Here is a 19,613-nt window from a genome sequence, read left to right on the forward strand (position 1 = left end):
CTGGTGATATTAGCCTACGTAAAATTCTGCTTCATGAGTGAAAAACCACCAGCGTCTCCTTGTTTCCATCAACTACCAATTACCAAGCTCCACTTGTTTTGCACCACCTAACTGACCATCTGTTTCCTATTTCACTCTTGTCTAGGGACTGGACATCCCCCTCCTACGGCTTATAGATAGACCGACTATATTCCCTCAAATTAATCTCTTCTTCACTTTTCCAGAACAGCGTCCCAGGAAACCTTCCGTAGTCAAATTTGACTAACTTCCGTGTCAAGTGTGTCCTTCCTTGTTTGAGAAAGCGCACAGTGAAAATCCTCTCGCAGGAATTCGCTTTCAGTGTTTCGGACCCGTAACGGAACCTTCCCATCCTTGGTCTGCTTTTCTGTCCAGGACCCTAGAGCAGTGTCTGTGCCGCGTATCATCTCTTCCCTGGGTCTCTCGGGGAAAGATTTCCTTGACTGAAGGCTGTCCTCCGTGTGGGGTGCCTGAATCATGCAGATTTCCCAAGTTTTATTCTAGTAAAATACCAGGAATCTAGACTGCACACACCTGCAGTAAGTAGGTGTAAGACCTCATCTCCCTGAGTCCAAGTAAGGTTTGGAGAGAATAAAAACTAGAATGATCTCCTGCACTCCTGAATCAAGTTGTCCGAATTTAAAGAAAAAGTCAGGAACGGCTGGGGTTAAATTAATATGCGTACATCAGTTTAAAATCGGTCTAAGACAAATCATGGTGCATAAGTCTGTAATTGCTGCGCCTTTTGTATATAGTGGGTCAGCCCTGGTCCTCGACAGACGGCCTCATCCGTGTCTTACTTTGGTTTTGAAAAACAATATAATTATATTGTTTTTATAATACAATTAAGCCAGCCCACGTGACAGTTCACGTGCCAATGATGGTATATTCTGTGAAAGGTGCAGGACACGTCTGGAAACTGTCCTTATTTGTCCACATGCCGCTTGATCACTCATTCTACCCACCGTGATCGAACACTGTTAACACTGCAAATAATACAAAGAAGAGGCATATTTAACACTAAGAAAGTACAAGTGGGCAATTAACTAAGCTTTATCATACATTTCATGTACAATACCCTTAGCTCTCCGTGGAGAATGTCCAATATTCCCTTATCTTTAAAGTGCCGGCGAGTCTTTAAAGCGCCGTTTTGTCCTTTTGTTCATAGAACAAGCAAAATAAGCTAATCAAGTAAAATAATAGTTACCCATCGCAGTTTTTTTTTTCGTTCAATAAGAACCGTGAAAACATTATTGATGTCTACAGTGTGAAGCGAGGAGAATTCACAGTAGCCCATTAAACTAAACACACCAAGACTCACACACACATATATAGATATTAGGTTCATATTAACTTTATGTTCAATGTGTCTGCATGTACTGCGGCTCTGATCTAGGATACATAGTGGAATGGCATTAGTTTGAATGATAACGGAAGTGGAGGTAATTATACGGATTTCTACGTGTTTAGAAGCTTTGTGAATTTCAGAATGGGTTAGAGAGATGGGGGTGGTTACATTCTGTAACAAAATGTTTGGCTTTTGTCACACAATAATATTAACACACACAAAATATTTTAAAGGGTAAGGATTCAATTTAGCATTGCTAATGAACCACAGCATAGAGCTGAGCATTCAGTATGCACAGCGGGTATGTTTAATATAAAATCTCAGGCATTCATGACGCGCTTAAGGGCCCAGTTGGCTGGAGACGGATGCAGCCCAAACGCCTGTTTCCCTAACCGTCCTCTTTCTTGCTCCTCCCCCAATCCCTATAGCTCTATACATTACATTCCTAATCTCTTTTCTCCTTTACCATCATCACCTGCCTCCTCACACCCTTTACTCCTCCTCACGCTCCCACTTCCACACCTCCCGCTACCCCATCTCCTCCCCCGCTTCAGCCACTCCTCACCCTTCCACACCATCCGACTGTCATCTTCATGCCCTCCCACAGGGCTAGCCGGCCTGACCGCATCTCCTCCTACTGCACATCCCACTCGTCCCTGCCCCGCCATCCTGTCACCCACACCCTCTCCGGCTACCCCATCCTCCGTGCCGGATCCTCCGCAGGCTCCGCGGCCCCGTGCGACTACGCTGCCTTCACACGTTACATATGGCGGCACCCGTGAGCTGCCCACACATAAGTCATCGTTCTTTTCCGCAGAGGCGCACGCAGGTCTCTGCGGCGACGCCGCCGCTGCGGAAGGGCTGCCGGTGAGCCGATGCTCCGCGGGGGTGAGATGAAAGCGTTCGCGGCGACGGCGGACGTTCAGGTGGGCGTTTCGGCAGGTCGGAGCCTCTGCCGCGCTCGGGCCTTTGTTGTCTTCCCCCATGTGCGAGGCGAGGCAGAGGAAGAGAACGCCAAAGCGCTTCCTTTGGCTGGGAGGGAGCATGGGAGGGGGGAGGGGTGGATTAGTGTCACATGGCCACATGCTCCAGCCAGACGCATGACCAGCACCGCAGGAGTGCCCAAAGCCAGATTGAACAAAAAAAGAGAGAGAGAGTGGAAGGAGCAAACGTCCGGCTTCCCAGACACTGTGGAATGCTGTCAACCAGCTTCTCAAGCGAAAACACTGCGGCCAGTCCGCCCATGAGATACCCGCTCCTTCAGACACCTTCCTATCCTCTTTCACTCTTCCCTGTTTGCTTTCTAATGCTTAACGTAGGGTTTCTCACCTCTCTACACGCCCTTCCTTCCAGTATTTTATGCTCCAGGCTCCTGAAGCTCGCGCTTTTATGCATCTACATCGGCTCATCACTCCAGGGAAACACCATCCGGTGATCAGACCCGATATACTGACGTGACTTGCTCTTACTATCACATCATCTGCTTGCGAAGGCTGCTTCCCTGCTCAACGTGGGACACAAAATTTGGAGATGAGGACACCAATCTGCCCCTTTTCGGACTAAAAAGCCTTTAGGTTTGAGGTTATAAGATCAGCTGTGCGACTCGTTCTAAGTAAATATTGTTGCACTGAGACATGCAGAGGATAATTTAAAAAAAAAAACCTTTTTTCCCCCGTTAGAAATCGTTTGGAAAAACGGGTATTTTCCCAGCATGACACCGGTTACACATGTGTCATACTGACGTGCATCTTTTTCCACGGAAATTCCCTGCGCGCTGTTGAAACCTTGAATGAGAGTGCCCCCTAGTGGGAAAGACTCGGTCACTTCTAAATCCTCACACCGCATTTCAAAGGGTTTGTACTCCCATGTGAAACATAACGCGTATGGGACAGCAGTATAGATACCTTAAAAATAAAAATAAAAAAACTTACGGAACTGCAGCCTCCGACTTAACTATATACTGCTGTTGGCCATAGCTCTACAAATAAAAACCCTTAAAGAAAACTATCTATTTAATCAGATTCTACAATTAGCTTGGAAGAATGAAAGTTTATCATATAAAACAGCAAAGTAACACCATAGCAGAGAGATTAAGTGCTAGCATATATATATATATATATATATTTTCCGTAGATAACACACATTAGACCAGTGGTTCCGTGCAAACATGACTGGCGGATCCATCAGCAGTCAATTAAGCTTGTGACCCATAATTCAGGTCACAGTGGACACGAAATATGGGTCCGCTGTGACCATTAGCAGTATCTGGTACTGCCCTTTCAGGTCTTTACACTGTGTGTCCAAACATTCCCATCACAGAAAACTGTCTCTTCCCAACAGAGTTTATTCAAAATAGATCATTTGCTGAAATAGGGAATTATAATTATACATCATAATGAAATCACAGTGGATGGAATTGATGTACACATAAGACAAACGCTTCCCTTGGGAATAGAGCTGCATGTTCTTACTGCGGGGTGGGGGGGGGGGGGGGCGTTTCTGTCTGACCACTGTAGGGAAATTCACAAAACAGACTGAGATTGGATTGTACTGGCTCTGATAGTCATGCTAACATTCGCTTCTGAAATTACTTTTAAACCTGAGTCTTTCCTGTATCTTTACATTCACCATTAAAATGTTTACGGGGATCCAGACGTGTGTGGTAGCGGAGTACGGCGGGAAGACGAGAGCCCAGAGAAGCCCGGTGTATACACAGAGCAGCGCAGCACAAGGGGCAGCGCCACCATGTGGACATGCAGAGGCACAGGGCCAGCCAGTGGTCCGCTGGTCATCAGGCGTCCCTCTTTTTGATGATGAGGGGACCCACGTTGTCACCAGTCTCTTCGTTGTGCTTGGTGTGTGCACCGTCGCAATAAGGGAACTATGGAAAGACAGGGGGGGACTAAGGTTACCTGTGGGCACACAATTCAAAAGAGTACAGCAGAGAGTAGAGTTACAATTTATGTGTGCTCCCTGGGATTTGAACCCACAACCTTTGCTTCGTTAGCACAATGCTCTATTAGTTGAACTACAGGAGCGAAGAACAGGAAGTTACCTCTACAAAAGAAAGTGAAGAAAATAACTGAGTTACTACACATTTTATACAACCTAGGTCTCCTATAATATTCATTCATCATTCCCAAATGTGTAGATTGTTTTTAAATCCAGTGGTGTTCCATCATAGGTGTGGGCCAAATGTCAGTTTTAATATAATCTGTTGCAAATAGAAATGCCACACTTTCACGGCAAATTCACCCCAAACTGCAACTATGCAACAAATAACAATAATGGCTATACTCTGAAATGTACCACTTTTAATAATGGCACAAAATGCTGATCTACAGTCAAATTATTTAACAAACAATCCCTTCAGACTTCAAAATAACTGAAGGCTCAATGTAGCTAAAGTAAAAATTAAAATATCTTTCTGTCAAGCGAAATATAAACCTGTTTTACTTTAATTTTCAAATGTTTTACACCAAATCACTAGTAATTCACTAGTAATTCCTTAAAGCTTTCATTTTAAATGCAAAAAAAACAAAGGGCAAAGTATATTACACAAGTAATGAAAAAAACATGTGGAAGGTGAGAAGAAAAAAGACATCCATCCATCCATCCATCCATCCACCCTCTAACTGTTTATCTTAGTCAGATAACAGGGGGACTAGAGCCCATCTCATGTGGCTTGTTATAAAACGTGACACATGAGGGTGAAATATGTGACAACATTGTTATTCTTATTTAAAATAGGAATTTAAAACAACTGTGTTAAAAACAGCAAACCATGCCATATACCACAGGAGTCTCCTTTTAAACACCGTATTGTTACATTGTTCTGTAACCCGTTTGGCTGCCTTTGTTGACAGTGGCTCTTCCATGAGAGGTGCAAGTCACATGTGACACACCTTTCTGGACCTCCAACATCGGCAGTAGACGGCCTTGGAGCCGATGTCCTCCATGTCGATGCTGTGCACCACTTTGGGGCTGTCCTTGTTCACCTCCCGGTTGACCCTGCTCTTCTTGCAGCTCCTCTTACCGACGTACCTGCAGATGAGGTAAGTTCCAGCAGCAGTGGCCAATAGTGGCAGAATGGTGGTCAGGTGCTCTGAAATACAAAAACACGCCCCAGTCAGAATCTCAGCTCTCGTTATTTGCTAAGCATTGCATGTAACATTTTTTAACTGTATAGTACTAATGACCAACTTAAAACTCTAATAGTATACGAACCTCAATATCATTCTAACAAAAACAGAGACATTCCTGTACACACACACTGGTAATCATGTCTTTGTGTGGACTGCTCTTTCATTTCTATGAGAGAAATGTTAATGCTAACTATGACAACCTTAACCCCTACCCAGCCCCAACCATAATCGTAAGTAACCAGACAAAATGCAAGAGTTTTTGCATTAGTACTTTTTTGATTGTGGGTGGTATATCAGGACACACACACACACACACACACACACACAGTAATCACTTTATCCACCCTTCTTCCACCTACTTATCTAACGCGACTTTGTGGAGAGTCTGGAGCAGTTCTCAGACAGCACAAGGCAGAGGTATATCCAGGATAAGATCCAGGGCTCATAGAATCACACGCTATAGGCAATTCAGAGCTACTTCAACTTACAACATATCTTAGAAAACCAGAGTATCTGGGAATCGCAAGCAATACAGTCATTATTTCGTCAATGACTTCTTATTTTTCACCATGCATTCGTTACTGTTTATCAAAATGAACTTATTCTGCAACTAACCTACACGTATTAATATCAAAAGATCCCTAAATCAGATCGCTGTACATCCGATAACAGGAAGCAGAAGCCGTAGTCCTATAGAGTACAGATGAGAGGCACCGAAGGATCGCGCCAAGAAAGACACAAACTCGGATTCCTCTAGCGCTATTTCACACTCCAGATGGGCACTTAACTTTATGGTTCAAAATGAAATTCCGTCGGTAAATGCATGTCATCGGAATATCATCGCTAAAAATAACGTTTTAGACAACTCGCCCTAAACACACACACATATATATATAGTAATACAATGTAATGACTAGCAGACTGAGGCATCACACCGGTGAAGATTTAATTGAACCCTTTTAAAGACAAGCACATGACCCAATCCACCGCCGAACCACAGACAATAGAGAAACACACGAAGGTCTGATGCAGTCGGTAAGGCACACACATGGTGGGTAGTTTACACAATAAAGGATCGGACTGCGAATATCAGACGTGGTTCACGCGTGACACAGGCAAGGGCACATATGACAATCGGGAACACAAGTATCTACAACTACACAAACAAAGGCTATTTACATTTTCCCAGCATGCTCTGGCACTACACAATATAAAAGGTTACATATTTAGAAATGTATTTATTCATAAAGCAGTATAACTTCATAATGCTATGCTATGCATTTATTTTTCACTTTCGTTCAATGAGATGAAAATAGTTCTTTCCTTAAAGGCAAGAAGCTTCAACATTTTAGATACGTTTGTAACAAATTTATTTGAATTTAATGTATACCTTTACTGTTAATAGCATATTCTTATCAATATTACATACGGAACAAATGACTATGCAGTGATATCTCTACCTCTTGTTTTATTACCTAGCTGCTATGGTTCGTGGTGCCTTTCGTGACTCAGCAAAAGATTAAATGCATTTTGTGGTGCCTTTCATCACTCAGCAAAAGTCAAAATGCATTTCGTGGCACCTTTCATGACTCGGCAAAACACGAAATGCATTTCACGATTCCACAGAATAAATTTTGTCCACAAAATGACTTTCTTATGTCCATGAAATGCAAAGTGCTGATATCAATTCTGTGCACATTCTTTAATTTTACTTCACTTTCTATCATGCACAGAAATAAAAAAAAAATGTTTCATTTTGTGCACAAAATTGATATCAGTACTTTTTTTGTGGACAAAATGCATTTTGTGGACAAGAATCGCAAAATGCATTTCGACTTTTGCCAAGTCACGAAAGGCATCAGGAAATGCATTTTGTCTTTTGCTGAATCACAAAATTCTTTATGTCTTTGGCTGAATCAGGAGAGGTACGTAATAGAGGAGCGCCGGTGGGGGGAGGGGGGTAATACCTTGCAATGACCAGAAGGCGGAGTGCTTTTGTGGATGGAATGCAGCAAGACATTACTTGATTTCTTCATTAAATAATGCTTTTTGTGGCACAGAATGTATTTTGGACACGAAAATGAGCACTTGACACTTGGTAATTTACCGGTAAGACTTCACTTGGGGGGACACAAATACTTAGCAATAACTCAGTTACTACTGAAGTAAAAATCATGAACAAATCATGAACAAATATAGTCTAAAGATGAAAGGTGTCATAATTTATTAATGATGAACAAACATGAGATCAGTATTTCACTTCCTTATTCGTTACTTGTTCCTTCAGTAGTTCCTTAGTAGTTCACAAAGGTTCACAGAATTGAGATACAGTAACATATATAGTAACTGCTTGAGATAAATGTTCTGTCACAATTCATTAATGAGGAACAAACATAAGATCAGTAACATAAGATTCATTAATTGTTCCTTCAGTGATTCCTTCGGTAGTTCATAAAAGTTTACATAATTACATAACGTGTGACAATTCATTAATAATGAACAAACATGAGACCAATTTGTAATTAGCACTTAATTTGTGGTTAATTACATAAGTAATAGCATAACACTACATTATTTGTGTCCGCTCAAGTAAAATGTTACCAATTTACCTTTAAACTTATGGAATATCAATGAAGAAAAATACATTGTAGGGACCTGGTACATTGGCTCTTACTGACGACTACAATATTTCCAAATTAACAATAATAACAGTGATAAAAAATGTATAACTTCTGCAGCGTAGTGTGTAAGCATACGTGTCTGTGGCATACAATGGACTGGCATCCCGTGCAGTACATACGTCTGCCTTGTGTGTTTTTCTGCCTGGGAATGGCTTCAAGCCTCCGCGCTACCCTGACCTGGACACCCTGACTTGATCGCTTTAAAAACAGTTAAGCACCTGCTAAAATAAGTAGGCCTACATGAAGTTGTGACAGTAGGCAAAGTCGTGTGGGTGTGGCTACCATTGTCACATGGTCCACTGGAGCTTGAAAACACGTAATTTAGTTCAGAATTTCTGTACATACATTCAAGTCAAGGTATTATCGCATGAGATTTAAGGTGCATTACCACAGCTGCCAATCAGTTTCACTAAATTACGTGGTAACTGTTTCCGGATATCTAATTTATCTTATTTTACTATTGTCGCGATTTAGGTTTCAAATACTTGAATAGTAGGCAAGCCATCTAACCAGACTGCCCTATAGATGACCACTAGATTGCAATGGAAAATTTCGATTATTATGCATGTTAGCGAAAACAAACACTTGTTACAAAATACGGTTACATTTCTTTTGACGGCTACAGTTATATTCTGAGGAAGACAAAAAACCTTTGCAAAAGGTGAATCCATTTCTTATATCCGGCTTGGATAGCGGCAGAAATGTTGATGCCGACATCGCAAGTCTTCGCCGCTGGCAGTAATGTCGGCTGTCCGCTTATGCACAAGGTCACGGGCAGCCCCGGACCTTTGGACGGATCATGCGTGCTTCCGGGTTACGCTACGTCACGGAGGCGGCAGCCAATCGCAAGAGAAAATGAATCATTGCCTGACTTCACTACTTGTCTAACACTTATCCTGTACCAGTAGTGAACACAGAGCGAGAAGGTCAGCTTGTCAAATCCTCTCTCTAAAATACCCGATGTTTTTACCAGTTAAGGATGTCAAATGCATATACCAACAATGACGAATCCGAAGTGGGTTAATGTGCTTTAATTTAAAGTAGCCCCACTTTCACGGTGAATTACTCGACATTTCGAATGGGTAAACTGCATAAAAATACTTAAGTTTAAGACAAGATCTTCCAACCCTGCTTATATTACCTTCCACTAAACCAGCATTATTCAAGTGTTATACGTTTAAAATTAGTCCACCAACACAATGATATTAAGTATTACAACTAAGTAACCTAAGAAGCAGTTTATACATCCTATTTTTATTCAGTTTACAGGGCTGTGTTCATACATTATAACTGCAACTGAAACAGTAATAATTTCCAGTTATGAGGCATGTCGCTTAACATTTGCCATGTTATCAATTATTTATAATGTATACAATTGATTATGTGGTACTACCTTCACTTAGAACACAGAGGGCCACTCCCCCCCCCCCATCAACATTCTCTACATTGCTCATAACATACTGTTTCCACATGCTTTGCAACATTTTTATAGGAATTTACTTTGCAACAGTTCCACAAATCATTGACATATTTACTGTGAATTCAACTATGACAATCACCTTAAAATACTTAATTCTGCACAGAATGTGGAAAAATGCTAAACATGGTTTCATTTATTACAAAAAAAAAACTGATTTTGTCGACAGAAGCCCACATTTTCAATTACTTCAGTCATGCTTAAATTCAAAGTTCAGACTTTAGTAATTATTTTATTACACAGTTTAATCAACACACGAGCTCAATGAGCTTCCAGGTATTTAAATATACAGAAGTCGTCTGTCAGGATTTTATTTCCTCGCACTACAACCCAAGAAAGCACGAGTCTGACAGGAGCTATTAGCTTCTAGATCCAAAAAAATAAAATAAAAAAATCCGAATGCAATCTAGATTGGTTATGGGAGGGTTTTAACCAACCAGTCCAAAACCTCCAAACAGTAATGAATATGGAATGATGAAGGTCTTGGTGATAATTGTTGGGGGTGGGGGGGGGGAGGGGAGAAATCCTTTAGAATTTTCCAGCTGAACATACAAGAACCAAAAGGCTTTACATTTCCATTTTAGCTTCATTTGAATTTAAAAGAATTCCTTAGAGATTTATACCAAAAAAAAAAGCCCCCAACTCATTACTGTTGGAAGCACAAAGGGGAAAAAAGTAAAATCCCTCAATCTTGGATATCCCAGTTCTTAAAATGGCAAGGAATGCTTTTAGAATCATAAACATCGGACAGCTCCAAAAGTGGACTGATCCAGTGACAAAGACAGTGGCAGGACAGGGAAAATAGGTGGACTGTGGATTGCAGTTTGAAATATATACAACATGGCAGCTGGGTAGGGTTAGGGAAAGAGGTGCAAGTTAAGGAAGATGTGGCTCAAAGAAAGCACTCCAATGGAAACCAACGAGATTTTTTCTATTTTTCATTTTCGCTCAGAGCGCCCCCTAGCTGTAGACGCAGAGGTGTTTCTCCATGATCTTGCGCTGAAACTACATCGCATATTTTTGCGTCCATTCCCGAGCTATTCTGTTGTACCTGAAAATAGAGAGGGGGAATGTCTAGTCAGCACGCTCACACAATACAGCAGCTAAAGATCAAATCAAAAGTGCAGCATTCGTGACAATTTTCCTGAAAGTCGCACACTGCATGGACGACACGGCAATGCAGCAGGTGACACAGCAGGTGACACTGCTGCCTCACTTCCAGAGGTTAGGGTTCAAATACTACTGCTGTGTTTGCATGTTTTTCCACGTGTCACATGGGAAATTCCTCCCACAGTCTGAAGACATGCAGTTAGGCTGACCGGTGTTCCTAAACTGCATGTAGTGTACAAATCTGTGGGCATGTGCATATGTGTGTGTGTGTGTGTGTGTGTTGCAAAGGCTGGAATTCCGCTCTGTAAAGCTACTCCGGATAAATAGCAATGTACTTACTTTTCCCTATCTGTCTTGTAGATGCGGGCGATCTCAGGCACTAATGGGTCATCTGGATTTGGATCACATAGCAGCGAGCAGATGGACAAGAGAACTAAAAAAAAATATATATATGTATCAATCAACTGAAAAACATTGCTGCGTCGTGCTCTGGGTACATTCGCATTACCCTCCAAAATGTGTCAAATGCCATCATACCTTTAGAAATGGTAAGTGCTGGGGACCACTGTGATCTCAGGATGTCAAGGCAGATGCTGCCATTACTGTTGATGTTTGGGTGGTAGATTCTTGTGGTAAATGCAACCTGAAGGTGCAAAGAGCAGGTTGCTGAATGTTATTACAGAAAACAATACTGCAAACACGCATTTCTGAATGTAGCAGTGAGGGCAAAAGAACTTAAGACTTCTAATTTCTGTATCACTTGTCATTTAGTATCTTATGGTGCTGCATGGGCAAGTAAACCAATGTCTAAAATCAGCACCAAAATGTATCACCAACACACTCCAGTAACATAGGACCTTGATAATGCTACAGCTACATCAAGAGAGATAAAGCAGGGCAATTTCCAAATGATTCTAAAGATGGAAAGGAAAAAGACATCACCTTTGGCGGTTTGAAGGGGTAATCTGTGGGGAAGTGAATAGTCAAGAAGAACACGCCGCCTTGGTAAGGACTGTCGTTCTGTCAAATGAGATCACAGTTACACCAGCGCACAGCTACACGACTACCGAAAACTTTAAAGAGTAAAGGGATCATACTTACAGGTCCCATTATTGTAGCTTGCCAATGAAACACTGAAAGTAAAAGACACTGACAGTCAGACTTCATTAGAGGCAGACTTCATTCAATGAATTAACAAACAGTGCCCAAATGAACATCTATAAAGAGCAAACAATATGAACTTCCAATTATCTTTATGAAGTAAACATCAAGAAGGCTGATTTTACAAATTTTAAGTAAAAAATAAAATTGGTCATAATGTTTTGTAAAAAATGACACGAGTAACATTACAAATCCGGATTAAACAAGAGCCACAAAATCCACAATAAACTGCCACCAGCAAAATATCCCTTTTACATATTAAATGAAGTCTGATGCGCAGCATTAAACAATGTGCGACTCACTTTTACAGTAGAACACATTACAGAAATTCTTTTTCGCACTTTGTTGACAGTTCAAGGCAAGCAAGACATGGCACGAATTCACTTCTCTGTGATGCACAGTGGTCTTTTGTGAGAGAGGCAGTCACAGTACACCACCTGAAGTTTTCACAACTAACCTACTTTAACAGTGAAAATACCTCGGCATATTGTTACCCAACATCACAAAGTGGATATATTATGATTATGTCATACAGCATTATTTACACAACAAACTTACACACTAATTCACTGGGATCAATATCCAGATCTCCCACCGCTCCCTCTATACTGCGGCTCCTGTCTATTAAATTAACAACCAGGAAGCACCATGACTCACTCAGGCCTACTGGCCCAGCAGTCAAAAGTGCTGAAGCAAGTTTGAACAGGCAGATCAGGTTTTGGTGACAAGTGACGTGCCATCAGGCCTGCAGGAAACCACCAGCATGGACTGGCCATCCCCATCATGTATACTGCGTGAAAGTGCCTTTAACATGCGGCTAACCACTGCATACATACATTTTTAAATATAATCTTAGTATATGTACATTAACTCTCTGACATTACAAGTCAAGTCTACAACTGGGCAGCTTCAAGTGATGTAACAGCCACCTGGAAAGAAACTGAGTGTCTAAGGAGTGCCAAAAGCAAAATATCCTTTGAAAGTCTCAATGAACATTTTAAGAAATTCTTTTTTAAAAATTAGCTATTTTTTTTTTTTTATTGAAGCATCCAACACTTTAAAATAACTGACAGCGGATCTTATGAATACTTACTGTCATCACCAACCGGTCCGGCCGAGCACTGAGCTGGAGGGTCACGTGCCAAGTCATTCAACTCCTAACGACAGACATCATCACTGTTATGTGGAAATGTACTTTACAATAACACATCACTCAAGCTTTGCATTGACACTGTTCAGCAAACAACTTGCATATGTTGCAACAAATCAATGTAGCCTATATATGACGACAAACCTATTTTCAGGTTAGATATAAATATAAACGTCACAGAAGCCCTACTGAAGAGAGATTTATCAGCTGGCCTTTCAACTGATGCCGGTGCCACAAAGCCCAAGACTCACCTCAAACACTACAATTTAAAAGACCCATTTTACTGCAAGCCCTTTTAGTTCCACCCAAAGATACATGTTTAGCCTTAGAAAATGTTGTAAATTTACTGGTCTGGCTTTGGTTAGGTAGCTTCTACAATAAGACACTAAGAAAATAATAACAGACTCAAGGTCTAAACCATTAAGTACCATTCTATTTAAGGCACATAAGCATTAACATCTGTATCCATCCTAGACATTCTTTAGCACAAACTCCTCATTAAACATGTTAATTAGGACAAGCTAATAAGTAGTAAGACTGAGGCCCTAACTTATTATATTACACCAAGTATCGGAAAATCAGCATGGCCGGGCTACACCGTGACAGGACGGGAGGAAGTAGCTTGCATTGTGTGAATTCGTTTTACAAAAATAAGTGTGTGCTAGCTGTGAAAAATAAAGCATTGTTACAACTCGGGCGCTTCAAAAACACATCACAAATCACCTTTCATACACATTAAAACTCTGTGTGGACTGTGGCTGCAACATACATTGCCAATTTAGCCGACTTTAGTGAACGCAGGCTTTATGTTATTTCAATAACTGCAAAACTGCTACTTAGTGACAGGTACCTGTGGGTCTTTACAAATTAGCTAACGCTGATCAAACACGAAACCAAGTTACTGAGATAAAACTGTCCTTCTGAGAAGAATCAAATACAGACTAGACTTGCACCATAAACACTTGACTAAACAGCTAGATGCAGTTAGATAAACGTGATGGAAAGACACGGCACCACACCGTACGTGTCTGTTACACCCCGCCAAGAAAATTTCACGGTAGGCCAATCTCTGCGTTTAGCACCCTGAAGAACCCGAACTACACTAGGCGAACAACGAAACAACGACGCCGCGCCAGTGAAAATGCGCTTGGATCCCATTTTCCCCCACGAAAAGGACCCTGCTAGAGGCTCCAGGAGCCAACATAGTTCGCCTTTTTACGGAACATGCCGTTTTTCTACCGTTAGCCACGCACACGGTCTCATCGAGGCTAAAAACTACTCGTAATATAGCTAGCAAAGAACTAGCCAGATGCTAATAATACACGACAGTAACACAAAATACCTTCACAGGAACTGGAAAACAACCTAAAGTAGCCTTGATAACATGCTCTCGTATGACTGATGTACCGGAATGTCTGCCAAAAGCCTAGCTAGCCAGCTAACCCCTAAAATAAGAGTGGAGGGCCCAGGCTGCTCTGTGGCCACAAAACACGGTGCATTGCTTTACTGTCATCTTGTCTTCAACGTTATATTGAATGTATTTTAATCCTATGCTTATAAAATAATCCCTCATTTAACTGGTAACCTCATCGAAGTGTTCACATAATGCGGAAGAACTCCCATTTTGTGGAAATTAAGGCGAGCTTGTAGCATTTTTCTAAGGCCCACCATAGCTCACGATGACTTCCTTACCTTGTGAATTCTTTTCAGAGCCATTGTTGTGCTTGTGCCGCTGTCACTAGAAACGTGTGTTTTATTCGATTAAAATGGCGGTTACTTTCCCTCACCACCGGCTTATGGCTGTCCTCTGGATACAAGCAAGTCTCTCCTTCGCTAAAGTCACCGCTAGCCACCAGAGGAGACGGGCCAAGCGAGATAATTTTTAAGGCGAAATTGAAAGACAAGTGGAGTAGAAGCGGGGTCCTTCCTCCTACAGCAGCGGCTACCACATCACTCCGCCAAGCAGCACTCTAATAGAAGCCTTCCGCAGACCCGCACATCCGCCGACGCATTCAACAAGGCCGTTTCCTAACATCTGCGCTCCGAGTCTACCCTTTCATCTAACAGTCCCGCGCAATCGGCGCCATTTTGGTGCTCCGATGCGGAACATTTTGTGGTGTTTTAAAAGGGTCCTTTGAGCCAAAATGGCTTGAGTCATACCATAGTTTCCTTGCTGTGCAGTACTAAGACTGATCTAGATCGAAAAATAGGATCTACTATAACATTGGGATTTAAGGATGTGTTCACTTTTTTAGGGCTATGTAATGAACCATATGTATGTTTGTATTTTTATTGGGTTGGTATAATCACAAATATGTAACTGGAGAAGAAGTTTTAAAGATAAAAATAAGCGGAGGGATATTATTGAAAATGACGTCGTTCAGTGCTGCCCAAAGTTATCGCGAGGACTGTGGCTGTAAATGAGGAACTGATAGTGGTAGTTTAAAAAGGTAGTTTATCTCTTAAAGAAAATGTATCTAACTTGGATACCTAAATAATTAGCTCATTATTATCTGTATAAATAAGTGTAATAATATATGTCATGAATAATCAGAAGCCGGGCGATGCTCTGGATTAGGTAGGAGCCATAAAAGTTAAACAGACTGGTCTTAACTGGCTAGCGTCAGGCATTTCAGAGTCACGTGTTTAATATTGAGAATATTTCTTCTAGCAAAACCGTAGGTTTGTTTAACACATGTAATTTATCTGTACCGTTATACAATATAAAGTTGACCCGATAACTTCAATTAAAAGTACACGGTATAGTGTTATTGACGCTACATTTTAATATACATATTACTTTGGGTTCTGCGGTCATTCATGGTGATTTACGAAGGTTATATGTAAAAAAAAACGTATATGACGATGATGAAGAAACGGAATCGTTCGGGAATGTCTTGACAACGTGTCATATATATGTGTGTGTGTGTGTGTGTGTATATATATATATATACATATACACACACACATACATATATAAAGCAGAATACAGTTTGGTCAGTATGGTTTTAAATCATGACAGACATACTCGTCAATCTGTTTCAGGTCATGTCCGCTAAATGTGATTATTGTGATTTTTGCTATGGTATATATTCTAATTATTACACATAATAGAGACATTGAATTGAGAAGTCGAAATTAAATGTCACTAGTCACATATATGTATCTCAAACGACATGTTTTACCTACTTTGGTCTTTCCATTAAAAACAGAAATGACTAAACTGCATACTAATTACTTGCATATGGATGCATGTGTCATTATTCTTATTGGATTTCCGAGGCTGTGTGTGTGTTTTCTCTGGTGTTTCCTTACACTTACATAAAATGACGTGTATGTAGCACGTATCACCTAATAATCCATGAATGCATAAATTATTCAAGTATTTTTTCCGTTCACTCACAACTTTCCTCGGTTTCCATTCTATATGAGGCAGCCCGTATTTGGAAATCTTCGTCAACCACCTCTAAAAGGATTTCTTTCTTCAAAAACCGCTATGCATTCAATAACTCCCAAAAATAACATGTAAATAATTAAAATATGGTTGTGAGTTATATTAAGACACATCAAAATGTTAGAAACGTATTTATGTGTTTTAAACAATTTTTAGAATCTCCCAATTAATCACGTTACCAGTAGAATGATATAATACTGTGAAATGGGTAGCGTGTGGTAGAGAATATAGACGCTCGGTCCGTTGCATTAAAAGCCTCGAAGTCCCATTCCTTCATGCTAGGAGCAAATCCAGCGCAGCATGCAATATGAAAACATGGCGCGTGTGTTTGGGAAACCCCGGCTTTGCTTCCACCTGATGGCGGTATCAGGCAGTCCCTGGAAGCAATTGCGTGGGAGTTCCCTCCTTCGCCAAGTCAGGGTGCTGCAGCGCAGCGAGGATCTCCTGAATCGAGTAGCATCTCTCTCACCCCCACCCCTCTCTTTCCATCCTCCCCCACACGGCACCCCAGTACAATATAGCAGCCCAGCATCCACCTTCTTTGGGTAGCAGTAAACCTTACCAGTTTAGTCGGTGAAACACGGAAGAACGCACCGAGTGATGCTACTGCACCAACCGCATCCCGCACCAGCGACAACAACCCACGAATAAACAGTCACTCCATCAAGAGGGATAAAAACCGCACGCTTCTGGACAGCATCTGCCCATGAAGATGTCTAACACTGACATGGTCATAAACGCCACCGACCGGGTGGTCAAATGTAGGTGCAGGTTTATTGATTCTTTTATTTATTTATTTTTAAATTCGGGACTTATGCTGGGAATTGGCATCATATACAATTCATTTCTTTTTAAATATATGTACAGATTTTTTTTTCTGTACCTCATTCATGGTTCAGTTCTTGTTTGTTTTATTTCTTTTGAAAGAGCAACGAATCGCGTTAATTGGTGTCATTTCTGCTTTTCCTAAGATATAGCCTAACCACAGCATGCCGTCGCACCGAATTCGGTCCCAGCGCGGAAATGGATCACATCCTGGGTTCATTGCCGTGCACAGGCCACCTCTTCGTCGTCACGTTTCGTTTTGGTTCTGTTACATACACCGATGGACTAACGGGTTCTACACGTAGGCAAATCGGATGCGCCCGGTGCCACACCGAGAGAGGCGTGATGCGGTATGACTTGACGGTCGTCGGGAATGCGCGCTTGGTGAATACGTGTGGACTTACAGGATATGGGGGGGCGGGGATGGGGCTGGGGTGGGGGGATGAACGAGAGAGAGAGAGCGAGAGAGAGAGAGAGAGAAAGAGGGAGATGCAATTAGCATCTCGCTCCGATGAGACACATCTTTCCCGCTGACAATGACAGCAAAAGGGAGACTTAAAGGTAGGTAAACTTTCGAGTATCCGATACGCTTCCCACACGCTGACGTGTTTATATATGCGCATAAAGACATATGTGTAGTATTTAACCCCCAGCGGGCACGCACACTTCAACCAAGATAAAAATCGATGTCACAAGGCTGTTTAATTTATGCGCTGCAGATAACAACAATGATGTGCTACGTGCACGGTACATACCCTTTATACACTATTAGACGATCGCGCATAATACGTTTCGACGTCTTCGATGGGGACTCAAATGAAGGATAACTGATAGATCGACATCGGGCCGGGAAACGCTGTTAGCCAGGATAAGATACAGATTCAATTGTCCAGAAGGGTATCATTTTTGTGCTTTTGTTTTTGGGAGGAGTAATCATGGTTAAGTATATGTGTCTATTAGTGCCTGACTATGCCGGTTTTTATATCCGCGTCGGTATGTAAGGACTTCAGTAGCATAAAGGCGATATGAAATCTGAGCATTTTTCCCTGAGATGTTGTGGACAACTCTGGAAATGTCGCTCCTCATGACCTCCTCTTCTCTTAAGCTTGATGTCTCTCTAAACGATGCAACTGTGCGATTAAAAATCGAAGACTAATGCAGCTGAGGAATGTACAAGCTCCGTTTCTTGCTAATTTCAAACAAAACCCATTTTAATGGCACTACTGAAAAATGCAATGGTAATTTGAAAATGAAAAGTCTATTGCATTACCAGATTGAGGCCGCGCGCGGCACTAATATTGAAAATGATTTCTATTGACTGTATTACGTCTGCGCTCGTGTGCACAGGATAACGCTGGCTCTGCAGGGACAAGGGATAGGAGATCCAAAACAATAACAATGCCTCTTACCTGTTAGTTATGTAAATATGATCATGTTAAATATGGTAATATTTACAGTTTACACTGGCGCATTTATGATGCTTACTGATATAGGGATAATTACTATGGATTGATTAATAAGAATACGCTGGGCACCATTTGCTGTTTCTTTGGAATTAGAGCAGTTTTTTGTGTTGTATGTGCTACCGGTAAGGAAACACAGGGCTGAATTGCACACAGTGTATGCAGTGCAAATGAGAACCATGAAGTAGCCTGAGCTGTGGTGACTGGAAATGACATCCATTGTGCTCAGGTTAGAGTAGAGACACAGCGAACTCCATAGGAGAAACTCCAGAGGACCTTCAGCGACAAACATATCCGGCAGACTGGGCTGTAAAAGAAGCCACGACAGAACTTGGAAGATTTCCCGCCCAAAGACCATTTGTATTCCAAAAGCTCAAATCTAACTGTAAGACCAGCACCAGGTTCACGATTCCCCACTTCAGGACATGCCGTTAAGGGCCTCCAAAAGATCTGTGGCTCTGAGAGCACATGCGACTCAACAACTGTTCATGCGATCATACCGTGCTGGGTATATCTTTGTATACCATGCAGAGGGAAAGCAACAGCACAGGTATATTTACACGACGTGCGAGCACAGTGGGGCAGTGAGCAAGGCAAGCAGTTTGTGCCTTGAGGGTGGTAACAATGAGGAGAGTTAGCACTGTGATGAGTTAACAATGAGGAGAGTTAGCACTGTGATGAGTTAACAAAGAGGAGAGCTAACACTGTGATGAGTTAACAATGAGGAGAGTTAGCACTGTGATGAGTTAACAATGAGGAGAGCTAACACTGTGATGAGTTA

General features: G+C 41.6%; 3 protein-coding genes across 7 annotated transcripts in view; 1 reads left to right on the forward strand and 2 right to left on the reverse strand.

Annotated features, from left to right (window-relative positions):
- Nucleotides 1-3,690: 3,690 nt before the first annotated feature.
- On the reverse strand, nt 3,691-9,280 carry LOC111852998 (CDGSH iron-sulfur domain-containing protein 1). The gene is made up of 3 exons (XM_023829412.2): nt 8,843-9,280; nt 5,272-5,471; nt 3,691-4,247 (listed from the first exon to the last, which is right to left on the reverse strand). Exons 1-3 carry the CDS (start codon nt 8,907-8,909, stop codon nt 4,158-4,160), a joined length of 357 nt encoding a protein of 118 aa, XP_023685180.1. The 5' UTR covers nt 8,910-9,280; the 3' UTR covers nt 3,691-4,157.
- A 147-nt stretch (nt 9,281-9,427) lies between these two features.
- Nucleotides 9,428-15,140, reverse strand: ube2d2 (ubiquitin-conjugating enzyme E2D 2 (UBC4/5 homolog, yeast)). 3 transcript variants are annotated; one of them, XM_023829411.2, is made up of 7 exons: nt 14,783-15,140; nt 13,034-13,097; nt 11,881-11,912; nt 11,722-11,799; nt 11,317-11,422; nt 11,119-11,212; nt 9,428-10,720 (listed from the first exon to the last, which is right to left on the reverse strand). In XM_023829411.2, the coding sequence occupies exons 1-7, from the start codon at nt 14,804-14,806 to the stop codon at nt 10,675-10,677; spliced, it is 444 nt and encodes a 147-aa protein (XP_023685179.1). In that variant the 5' UTR covers nt 14,807-15,140; the 3' UTR covers nt 9,428-10,674. The 3 variants fall into 3 exon arrangements, with proteins under 3 accessions (XP_023685179.1, XP_072573756.1, XP_072573757.1); XM_072717655.1 differs by lacking the exon at nt 14,783-15,140 and adding an exon at nt 14,330-14,422; XM_072717656.1 differs by lacking the exon at nt 14,783-15,140 and adding an exon at nt 13,941-14,277.
- A 1,846-nt stretch (nt 15,141-16,986) lies between these two features.
- ppp3cb (protein phosphatase 3, catalytic subunit, beta isozyme) overlaps nt 16,987-19,613 on the forward strand; it is a 35,920-nt gene continuing 33,293 nt past the window's right edge. The window contains exon 1 of one of the 3 annotated variants that reach the window (XM_023829469.2): nt 16,987-17,305. In XM_023829469.2, the coding sequence (XP_023685237.1) occupies nt 17,251-17,305 (55 nt within the window). In that variant the 5' untranslated portion in view covers nt 16,987-17,250. Of the gene's footprint in view, nt 17,306-17,818; nt 17,931-19,613 lie in introns of those variants that run through there. The other 2 variants (XM_023829467.2, XM_023829468.2) reach the window with 2 other exon arrangements.

This window comes from Paramormyrops kingsleyae, chromosome 10 (genome assembly GCF_048594095.1).
Source record: "Paramormyrops kingsleyae isolate MSU_618 chromosome 10, PKINGS_0.4, whole genome shotgun sequence".
Lineage (NCBI taxonomy): Eukaryota > Metazoa > Chordata > Actinopteri > Osteoglossiformes > Mormyridae > Paramormyrops > Paramormyrops kingsleyae.